The 11,334-nt window shown below is 43.6% G+C and overlaps 1 protein-coding gene across 2 annotated transcripts; it reads left to right on the top strand.

The window, feature by feature from the left end:
• The first annotated feature begins 36 nt into the window (after positions 1–36).
• LOC311143548 (sodium/myo-inositol cotransporter-like) lies at positions 37–11,094 on the top strand. 2 transcript variants are annotated; one of them, XM_084179390.1, is made up of 2 exons: positions 37–408; positions 7,285–11,094. In XM_084179390.1, the coding sequence occupies exon 2, from the start codon at positions 7,341–7,343 to the stop codon at positions 9,492–9,494; it is 2,154 nt and encodes a 717-aa protein (XP_084035516.1). In that variant the 5' UTR covers positions 37–408; positions 7,285–7,340; the 3' UTR covers positions 9,495–11,094. The 2 variants fall into 2 exon arrangements, with proteins under 2 accessions (XP_084035516.1, XP_084035515.1); XM_084179389.1 differs by having other exon boundaries at positions 7,105–11,094.
• The last annotated feature ends 240 nt before the right edge of the window (positions 11,095–11,334 follow it).

The raw sequence follows: 11,334 nt of genomic DNA, 5'->3' as shown, positions 1-11,334 counted from the left end.
AACAAAAACAAAGGTTCACTTACAGTAGTATGCATAAGTCGGTTGTTCCTCAAAACAATACGGTATTTTAACATTAGAACAATAACCAATGGGCGTGTTGCGACCGAACGCATCTGAAACGTCACACGTGTATTACACGTGTAGGGCGTGGAATAGTTGGAAGAAGCGGAGTCGATGCTTATAAAGGGCAGCTACCTTGTTGTATATCTTCAGTCACCTGTGCGCTATTACACCAAACTTCTCGAAAACAGAGGACACAGGAGGACGAAAGACGAATTATCGCTACATCAGAAGGACTGACGCAGGAAGAGACACATATCTACTATCGCCAGAGAAGCAGGCTCACAGTCAAATCCTCAACTTGTGGATTGATGTAGTCAGTAGCTACAATATAGCGTAATGGGAATGGTGAGTGTGCATTTTTGTGATGACAGCCCGTTTTCTATTGTAACCTAGAGAATGTGGTAATGGATGCTAAAAAAGCAGAGAATGGACAAGAGATGGTGATGGAGAAAATAAAAAGCAGGTCGAGCACTTAATTCACTATTTTATTGAACCCAGAATGCATGGAATGTAAATGAATGTAGGCTACTAGGTCAGGGTCAAAGACTTCTTTTTGACGAATTCAACCACACATTTTGCTTAATACCACGACGAAGCTCCTTGGCAATGTGGAAAATGCGTGCGCTTTCTTTCTAGAATATTCCTCTGCCGCTGTATCATTGGTTGTGGTGCGTGCCACATTTCTTGATGATGCTTTGACTACAATGCCCTGATCCCCATATCTCCAGTATCGTTTCATGTTGATACAGTATCTCAAACGGTCAGCTCCTGAGTCCCATTTTAGCATCAGGGGGCATCCTGTCTAGAAAATCTCACCTTGTGGCTGACAGCTGTATGGGTAGCCTATCTATGCGCACCACCATGTAATGATAGTAATACAAGTCTTAGAATACATTGTTATTACTACATCACATGCGTTCTACATGTATGTTTTAAGTCTTTATAAAGAACATTATAAGACATAAGACATTATAAAGGCTCATAAAATTGTCAAAGACTCCAGTCACCCAAGTCGTAGACTGTTCTCTCTGCTACCGCACTACAAGCGGTACCCGGAGCGCCAAGTCTACTCGCTGTTTATTATCTATGCATAGTCACTACAAATAATCTCGACTAACCTGTATCCCCGCACATTGACTCGGTACCGGTACCCCCTGTATATAGCCTCGTTATTGTTATGTACTTTTCTTGTTACTTTATTAATTTTTTTAACTTAAGTTTATTTAGTAAATATTTGTTTTCGGCGCATGTGACAAATAATATTTGATTTGATAACAAGTAATAAAGCATTAAACCTTTCAAGTGTTAACTAAAATGTGTAACATTACAGTGAAGTCATTGGCACCCCCTTCTCTACCCTCAATTGATTTGTAGTAAAACATTACTTTAGCCAGGTCATATGTGAACGTTTCTGTTCCATTGAACAACAGTTTTTGTTGTATTAGAAGGGTCTCTTGGCGACACAGAGATGAAGAGACAAAAACAAAGGGTTATTTTAGTGCAAGGGGCAGGCATAAGGCGAAGAGTTGGGTTTATGTCAGCACGTGATGAGGGCTGAAATCACTAAATATGTAAACTACAGGCGGGAAGAATGACTGCTGTGTTCCGGTGGACAAGCAGAGTGATTGTCTTGGAGCATGTTTGTTTTTTGGATCAGGACAGTTCTCTTACAGTTCTCTTAGTGTAGGATATTGGGGCCGGTCATGTTTGGTTGATCCAGAGAAATAGCCATCTAAAATATCATATTGTCTAGTCAGTAAATAATTTGCTAAGCTTAACTCGGGGATAATGACTTCAGCTGCAATGGTCGGGGGATGATGATGTAATCATAATGCATCTAAGTCATGATTTAAAATGTTTTTATTTTTTATTATTACATTTCAAATTACAATACAATAACAAAAAAACATAGGACATCACTACACGTATATTTTCTCTAAAGAAACAAAATAACTAAAGTAAAAAAAAAAATATATCACTACACATGAGTTGAGTTTCAAAAGTTAAAGTACCTAAAATGAATAGAATAAGGTCAGGGGTTACAATTGTATAAACCTATGATAGAGTTGTAAGAATACAGTGTTTTTTTTTTTGTTATTGACTAATTTGAGAGATTTTATTAAATATTGGATTTCAAGTGAAAATATATTGCATTTGGAGACATATTTCAAATATTTGTTTTTGTGTATATAACATTTACCAGAGAGAATTAAGAAATTAACGAGTAATTCAGTAGTTTTGTTTTTATTTGAATAATAACATATTACATCTTTAATTGTAACTATATAGGTCTTATTAATGAAATACAAAAATAAATTACTTAACTTGCTCCAAAACAACTTCACAGAGTCACTCATAAAAAATGTGTATAATAGTTTACCCTTCTTTATCACAGAAAAGGCATATGTCCTCTAAATCAAATCAAATCAAATTGTATTTGTCACATGCGCTGAATACAACAGGTGTAGACCTTACCGTGAAATGCTTACTTACAAGCTCTTAACCAACAATGCAGTTCGAGAAATAGAGTTAAGAAAATATTTACAAAATAAACTAAAGAGAAAAAAATAGTTACACAATGAAATAACAATAACGAGGCTATATACAGGGGGTACCGGTACCGAGTCAATGTGCGGGGGTACAGGTTAGTCAAGGTAATTTCTACATGTACAGTGAGGGGGGAAAAGTATTTGATCCCCTGCTGATTTTGTATGTTTGCCCACTGACAAAGACATGATCAGTCTATAAATTTTATGGTAGGTTTATTTGAACAGCGAGAGACAGAATAACAACAAAAAAATCCAGAAAAACCCATGTCAAAAATGTTATAAATTGATTTTGCATTTTAATGAGGGAAATAAGTATTTGACCCCTCTGCAGAACATGACTTAGTACTTGGTGGCAATCACAGAGGTCAGACGTTTCTTGTAGTTGGCCACCAGGTTTGCATACATCTCAGGAGCGATTTTGTTCCACTCCTCTTTGCAGATCTTCTCCAAGTCATTAAGGTTTCGAGGCTGACGTTGGCCATTCGAAGCTTCAGCTCCCTCCACAGATTTTCAATGGGATTAAGGTCTGGAGACTGGCTAGGCCACTCCAGGACCTTAATGTGCTTCTTCTTGAGCCACTCCTTTGTTGCCTTGGCCGTGTGTTTTGGGTCATTGTCATGCTGGAATACCCATCCAAGACCCATTTTCAATGCCCTGGCTGAGGGAAGGAGATTCTCACCCAAGATTTGACGGTACATGGCCCCGTCCATCGTCCCTTTGATGCGGTGAAGTTGTCCTGTCCCCTTAGCAGAAAAACACCCCCAAAGCATAATGTTTCCACCTCCATTTTGCCGGTGGCGATGGTGTTCTTGGGGTCATAGGCAGCATTCCTCCTCCTCCAAACACGGCGAGTTGAGTTGATGCCAAAGAGCTCAATTTTGGTCTCATCTGACCACAACACTTTCACCCAGTTCTCCTCTGAATCATTCAATGTTCATTGGCAAACTTCAGACGGCCCTGTATATGTGCTTTCTTGAGCAGGGGGACCTTGCGGGCGCTGCAGGATTTCAGTCCTTCACGGCGTAGTGTGTTACCAATTGTTTTCTTGTGACTATGGTCCCAGCTGCCTTGAGATCATTGACAAGATCCTCCCGTGTAGTTCTGGGCTGATTCCTCACCGTTCTCATGATCATTGCAACTCCACGAGGTGAGATCTTGCATGGAGCCCCAGGCCGAAGGAGATTGACAGTTATTTTGTGTTTCTTCCATTTGCGAATAATTGCACCAACTGTTGTCACCTTCTCACCAAGCTGCTTGGCGATGGTCTTGTAGCCCATTCCAGCCTTGTGTAGGTCTACAATCTTGTCCCTGACATCCTTGGAGAGCTCTTTGGTCTTGGCCATGGTGGAGAGTTTGGAATCTGATTGATTGATTGCTTCTGTGGACAGGTGTCTTTTATACAGGTAACAAGCTGAGATTAGGAGCACTCCCTTTAAGAGTGTGCTCCTAATCTCAGCTCGTTACCTGTATAAAAGACACCTGGGAGCCAGAAATCTTTCTGATTGAGAGGGGGTCAAATACTTATTTCCCTTATTAAAATGCAAATCAATTTATAACATTTTGGACATTAGTTTTTCTGGATTTTTTTGTTGTTATTCTGTCTCTCACTGTTCAAATAAACCTACCATTAAAATTATATACTGATCCTTTCTTTGTCAGTGGGCAAACATACAAAATCAGCAGGGGATCAAATACTTTTTTCCCTCACTGTAGGTAGGGGTAAAGTGACTATGCATAGATAATAAACAGCAAGTAGCAGCAGTGTAAAAACAAAGGGGGGGGGGGGGGGGGTGTCAATGTAAATAGTCCGGGTGGCCGTTTGAATAATTGTTCAGCAGTCTTATGGCTTGGGGGTAGAAGCTGTTAAGGAGCCTTTTGGACCTAGACTTGGCGCTCCGGTACCGCTTGCCATGCGGTAGCAAAGAGAACAGTCTATGACTTGGGTGACTGGAGTGTTTTACCATTTTTTGGGGGCTTCCTCTGACCAGTGATGTACTGGGCCGTATGCACTACCCTCTGCAGAGCCTTACAGTCGAATGCCGAGCAGTTGCCATACCAGGCGGTGAAGAAACCGGTCAGGATGCTCTCGATGGTGCAGCTGTAGAACATTTTGAGGGTCTGGGGACCATTGCCACATTTTTTCAGTCTCCTGAGGGGGAAGAGGTGTTGTCGTGCCCTCTTCACAACTTTCTTGGTGTGCTTGGACCATGATAGTTTGTTGGTGATGTGGACACCAAGGAACTTAACTCTCGACACGCTCCACTGCAACCCCATCGATGTTAATGGGGGCCTGTTCGGCCCTCCTTTTCCTGTTGTCCACGATCAGCTCCTTTGTCTTGCTCACATTGAGGGAGAGGTTGTTGTCCTGGCACCACACTGCCAGGTCTCTGACCTCCCTATAGGCTGTCTCATCGTTGTCGGTGATCAGGCCTACCACCGTTGTGTCTTCAGCAAACTTAATGATGGTGTTGGAGTCGTGCTTGGCCACGCAGTCGTGGGTGAACAGGGAGTACAGGAGGGGACTAAGCACGCACCCCTGAGGGGCCCCAGTGTAGAGGATCAGTGTGGCAGATGTGTTGTTACCTACCCTTACCACCTGGGGGCGGCCCATCAGGAAGTCCAGGAGCCAGTTGCAGAGGGTGGTGTTTAGTCCCAGGGTCCTTAGCTTAGTGATGAGCTATGTGGGCACTATAGTGTTGAACGCTGAGCTGTAGTCAATGAATAACATTCTCACGTAGGTGTTCCTTTTGTCCAGGTGTGAAAGGGCAGTGTGGAGCGCAATAGAGATTGCATCATCTGTGGATCTGTTGGGGCGGTATGCAAATTGGAGTGGGTCTATGGTTTCTGGGATAATGGTGTTGATGTGAGCCATGACCAGCCTTTCAAACAGGCAAAGCGTCAATACAGGACAAAGATCGAATTGTACTACACCGGCTCCGACACTCGTTGGATGTGGCAGGGCTTGCAAACTATTAGACTACAAAGGGAAGCACAGCCGCGAGCTTCCCAGTAACACGAGCCTACCAGATGAGCTAAATTACTTCTATGCTTGCTTCGAGGCAAGTAACACTGAAACATGAATGAGAGCATCAGCTGTTCCAGACGACTGTGTGATCACGCTCTCCGTAGCCGATGTGAGTAAGACCTTTAAACAGGTCAATATTCACAAGGCCGCAGGGCCAGACGGATTACCAGGACGTGTACTCCGAGCATGCGCTGACCAACTGACATTTTCAACCTCTCCCTGTCTGAGTCTGTAATACCAACATGTTTCAAGCAGACCACCATAGTCCCTGTTCCCAAGAACACGAAGGTAACCTGCCTAAATGACTACCGAGGCAAAAACTAGAATCTGAATCACAGGAGTGAGTCTCCTGGAGTAGAATTAAATCTGCATTAGTGTTTACAAAATAAATAAAAAACTGGCATTTAGAGATACAATATTTAGTGCATTGAATTCAGAACGTTGCATAACCTGACAATACAAATAAAAACAAATACAGTGTAGTGATATGAATAGCTGGTTAACTAGTTGAACTAGTAAGCTAGGTAGCTAGTAAGGAAACCTGAGCTTAGAGAAAGAACTGGACTACCCTAAACCGAGGTAGATGTGATCAATATGACAAACCCGTATTCACATTTACGAACCTGGTGATATAAAACGGGGTGAATGTAAAAATGACAATCGACTTACTACTCAAGAGTAATTTAGCTTACTCTTAGCGTTTTCATTTGACTTAGAAAGAATAGGACCACATCGATTTCAAGTCAATGTAGGCCGTTATTTTAAATAAGAATTTGTTCTTAACTGACTTGCCTAGTTAAATAAATACAAATATAATATACCTGAGCACAGTGTTTTCAAGACATTCAGTACTCTCATGTCAGATTGAGACATTCATTTGACGTCCTGGCAATCGATCTTCTTTCCATCGATAAATGCAAAACGGCCGCTGAAAGATGCTCTCTTCCCTTCTCTAGCCCTTTTTACCATCGGCCAAGGTTTTTCCCTGGCAGCAGCATCTTCTGGAGTGAGAGCCTCTTTTATGCATAGTTTATTCTCCACAAGAAACCTGGACTCCTTGGCTTCTTTCCAAATGACATCTCTGTAGATTCTAGTTGTGAACCGCATGATGGTTGTCCGCGGAGATCCGTTATCCCTTCCCTTTCCCAGGCGGTGCACCACATCGACGACGTCTGGGAGCTTGTCTCGAATCCTGGGTGCTACTATTATTATTCTACAATGTAGAAAATTGTTAAAAAAATTAAGAAACCCTGGAATGAGTAGGTGTGTCCAAACATTTGACTGGTACTGTATGTTACCATGCTTTAAGTTTGAGTGTGTTAAATAAAGTCACCTGATCAATCTCTCTTTTTGTGTTTTCTCAGAAATTTAGCCCAAGGGGTCTTGTGTGTGTGTGTGTGTGTCACCTTTCTCGCTTCCCGTCCAACACGGGCTCTAATCAAGTGTTTTGTCTTTGCTGTCTTGCAGGAATGTAAATTCTAGGCTATACTAGACTGGAGGCCTGCAGCATCCTCCCTTAAAACTAGAGCGTCCCCCCGAACGCACACACCCCTAGTGGATACTACAACTTCCATCCAGACAGCAAACCAAAGGATATAGTTTTTATTGCCCTTCTGTTACTTTAAACCTTGATTTTGACTTTTGCAGGGTTTGAGAGGAGTTTTTCATCAGTTTTGAACCAGTAGTTCTGTTTAGCACTCGCAATGAAGATGGGTACGGGTGTCATGGAGGCAGCGGACATTGCTGTGGTGGCGCTGTACTTCATCCTGGTGCTGGGCATCGGGTTCTTCGCCATGTGGAAGGCCAACCGCAGCACGGTGAGTGGATACTTCCTGGCGGGACGCTCCATGACATGGGTGGTGATCGGAGCATCGCTGTTTGTCAGCAACATTGGCAGTGAACACTTCATAGGCCTGGCGGGGTCGGGAGCAGCCAGCGGCTTTGCTGTGGGAGCATGGGAGTTTAACGCTCTTCTCCTGCTACAGCTGCTGGGCTGGGTGTTCATACCTGTGTATATCCACTCTGGGGTGTACACCATGCCGGAGTACCTGTCCAAACGCTACGGGGGCAATAGGCTAAAGGTGTACTTTGCTGCCCTTTCTGTGTTGCTCTACATCTTCACCAAAATCTCCGTGGACTTGTACGCCGGGGCGCTTTTCATCCAGGAGTCGCTGGGCTGGAACCTCTATCTGTCCATCATCCTGCTCATCAGTATGACCGCACTGCTAACGGTCACCGGCGGCCTGGTCGCAGTCATGTACACGGACACCCTCCAGGCCGTGCTGATGATCAGTGGAGCTCTCAGCCTGACCATCATCAGCCTGATCAAGGTCGGCGGTATTGAAGGGGTTCGGACCAAGTACATGCTAGCTGTCCCAAATGTAACAGCTATCCTGGCCAGCGGGAACTTCACCTACTCAGCCTCCTGCCGCATCGAGCCCAAGCCAGATTCCTTGCGGATCCTCCGGGGCCCGCTGGATGAGGACATCCCCTGGCCTGGCTTCCTCCTGGGCCAGACCCCGGCCTCCATCTGGTACTGGTGTGCCGACCAGGTCATTGTCCAGAGAGTGCTGGCTGCTAAAAACATTGCCCATGCCAAGGGCGCCACGCTGATGGCCGGCTTCCTGAAGGTCCTGCCCATGTTCATTATCGTCATCCCTGGGATGATCTCCCGGATCCTGTTTGTGGATGAGATTGCCTGCATCAGGCCGGAGCACTGCCTGGCCGTTTGCGGCTCTAGGGCGGGTTGCTCCAATATCGCGTACCCGCGGCTGGTCATGGCAGTGATGCCCATGGGACTGCGTGGGCTGATGATGGCTGTGATGATTGCGGCCCTCATGAGTGATCTGGACTCCATCTTTAACAGTGCTAGCACCATCTTCACCCTGGACATCTACCAGAGCGCAAGGCGTGGTGCATCCCAGAAAGAGCTGCTGTTGGTGGGCCGGCTGTTCGTGGTGTTCATGGTGGTCATCAGCATCGCCTGGGTCCCTGTCATCATCGAGATGCAGGGCGGCCAGATGTATCTCTACATACAGGAAGTAGCCGGATACCTGACCCCGCCCATCGCCGCCCTCTTCCTGCTGGGCGTGTTCTGGAAGCGCTGCAACGAAACAGGTGCATTCTGGGGCGGTATGACTGGGTTCGTGCTGGGTACCACCCGGCTGATCCTGGCGTTTATTTACCGTGAGCCTCCCTGTGACCAGCCAGATGACAGGCCTTTCTTCATCACACATGTCCATTACATGTACGTGGCTGCTGGGCTGTTCTGGGTATCTGGACTGGTGGCTGTGGTCGTCAGTCTCTGCACCCCTCCTCCGGATAAGGAGCAGATCCGCACCACCACATTATGGGGCCTGCGTACCATTGGAAAACTTTCCCCCAAAGACCGTGAGGAGATGTACAAGCTGACGGATAAGAGCCCCGTGCAGTTGAATGGAGGCCTCTATAAGGATCTGCCCCCAGACGTCTGCAAAGCAAGGTGTCTAGATGGGGAGGACGTCAAGTTGCTAACTCCGCCTTCTGACCTTGACACCGCAACCCCCAGTGCAGAGACAACCCTGGCAACGACCCCAGCAACGCCCACCAACCAGTTTGATAACGGTCACGCAGGGCTGGTGCATGCAGGGGAAGGTTGTTGTGGGGATGGGGAGGGTGGGAGGGGCATGTGTCTGTTGGAGTGGTTCTGTGGGTTTAAAGAAGCAGCATACAATGCCCATCCCAAAAGGACAGAAGAGGACGAGAGAGCCGTCATGGAGATGCTGTACGAGCCACCCAGAACCAAACTGCTGCTCAACTGTGGGCTGTTTCTCGTCTGCTCATTGGGAGTATTCCTGTTTGTCTACTTCTCTCTATAGACTGGACCAAATGAGGGGTTGTTGGGGATTGTTTCAAAAGCACAGTTCAAATGTTCTGATATTTGTTGTGAATCTGAAGTCTGTAATATTTACAGTGCAGCTTCCTAACAATGATTCACTGAGCTTTTTGAAATAATTATTTGAAATGATTGAAGCTTCTCCCCCTTGTGCATTAACATAATCAAACTCCAAAGCACTTTGTGGTATCCTAATAGTGTTGTTCAGACTTTTCATATACTTATATACGATTACTAGATGCTAATCAGCATATGTGAATAAGATGATGTATGAATTCCTTGTTTATTAGAGATTATTAGTCTGCTTCTGTGTCATTCCAAAGCCCTTTTGTGATTCTCTATAGAGCAGGTTTAAGAAACCAGCTCGAGGCCTTTTTGTTATAATATATTCCATTTAGCAGACACTTTTATCCAAAGCGACTTACAGTCATGCATACATTTTATGTATTGGTGGTCCCGGGAATCGAACCCACTATCTTGGTATTGCAAGCACCATGCTGTACCAACTGAGCTATAGAGGACCACTTCAAAGTTATGCAGGGACCTTGCAGGGACCACCGCAAAGTGACACTAAAGCATCACTCTATACCACCGTTAGATGGAGAATAAAACTCTCCTGTTTTTTATTCCTATTAGCTTTATACATTGTTTGCATAATGTTGTATGGATATGGTGGTTGCAAATGCTTTGAGTCTTTACTAAATTATTTTTGTTTTAATGTTTGATCAGTTACTTTTTATTTCCAATTCTTAAGAATCCATAGGTGAGTTGCTGTAGTGTAGGAAATGTCAAAATAATTGTATTGTTAAATATAAAGATTAAAGTATGTATGATAGTTTTACATTTTGTCGACATAAAAAAAAAAAAATATTTTTATTTTGCACTGTTATTGTAAAGAATTGAACGTATCAGTCAATGCTCATGGTTCCACTTTCATTATGTATTTTGTATGATTAGGCTAGCCACTGTTTGGAATTTCTTAGTGTTTCTCTGAATAATGTATTTTTTCTTCCAAGGTTAATGTCTTGACATTGTTCAGTAAGCTATTTTGGTAACTTGGTGATAAACCACAAAAAAACAACAGGGCTCGATTTTAGTGTGTCTTCCATTTGTATCTTTTGTTTACACTTTTTATTTATATATTCATGAATTTGTTGCTGTATTTTAAATGGTTTGTAATTTATCTGATTTGAGCGCATACTGTATTTCCAAGAAACCTATTCTTACCAAATGTGTCTTAGTGTGCAATGCTAAAGCAAATCAATAGCGTATCTATGGAGATTTATTTGCAAAGTAGACATACGATTTTCAGACGTGTTTTTTTTTTTTTTGCAAATGTAGGCTTAGCTAACCATCCCTGTTCCGAGTCTGATAAATGGAGGATTATTGTATATATCTCTGAGAATCAGCTAAAGACTGTATTGAGAAGAAAAAGAAGAGCTTTGTTTCTTTTTCTTAGAGAAATATATAATGTTATTTTTATGGATTTTATTTTTAGAAAGAAATCAACAAATACATTTCCTGTGGAAAATACTAAATGTGTTGAAAGTCTTTTTTGTATTGTCCTCACACATTAATTAAAAGGGTATAAAAATAACATGGTTGTCTTCTGGAAAGTTCATAACATACTGTTTAACATGAATCCCTGGGGCTTAGTGCCTCTGTTATGTAACCCTGCGGCCTATTAATAATATGTTCAGAGGCTGGAGGGGCTTGCATGATTCAAGGCTTCTTTACAGAAGGATGCAGCCAAGGAGAAGGCCGGATCAGTTTCTCATAAATATCTCTATCACATCAGCTCTTGCTTTCTCCCCACCTCCTCC

The sequence above is a fragment of the Coregonus lavaretus genome (genome assembly GCF_964263955.1).
Source record: "Coregonus lavaretus genome assembly, chromosome: 16".
Taxonomy (NCBI): Eukaryota; Metazoa; Chordata; class Actinopteri; order Salmoniformes; family Salmonidae; genus Coregonus; species Coregonus lavaretus.
The sequence above is the reverse complement of the archived record's forward strand: the minus strand, read 5'-3'. Positions and strand labels throughout refer to the sequence as shown.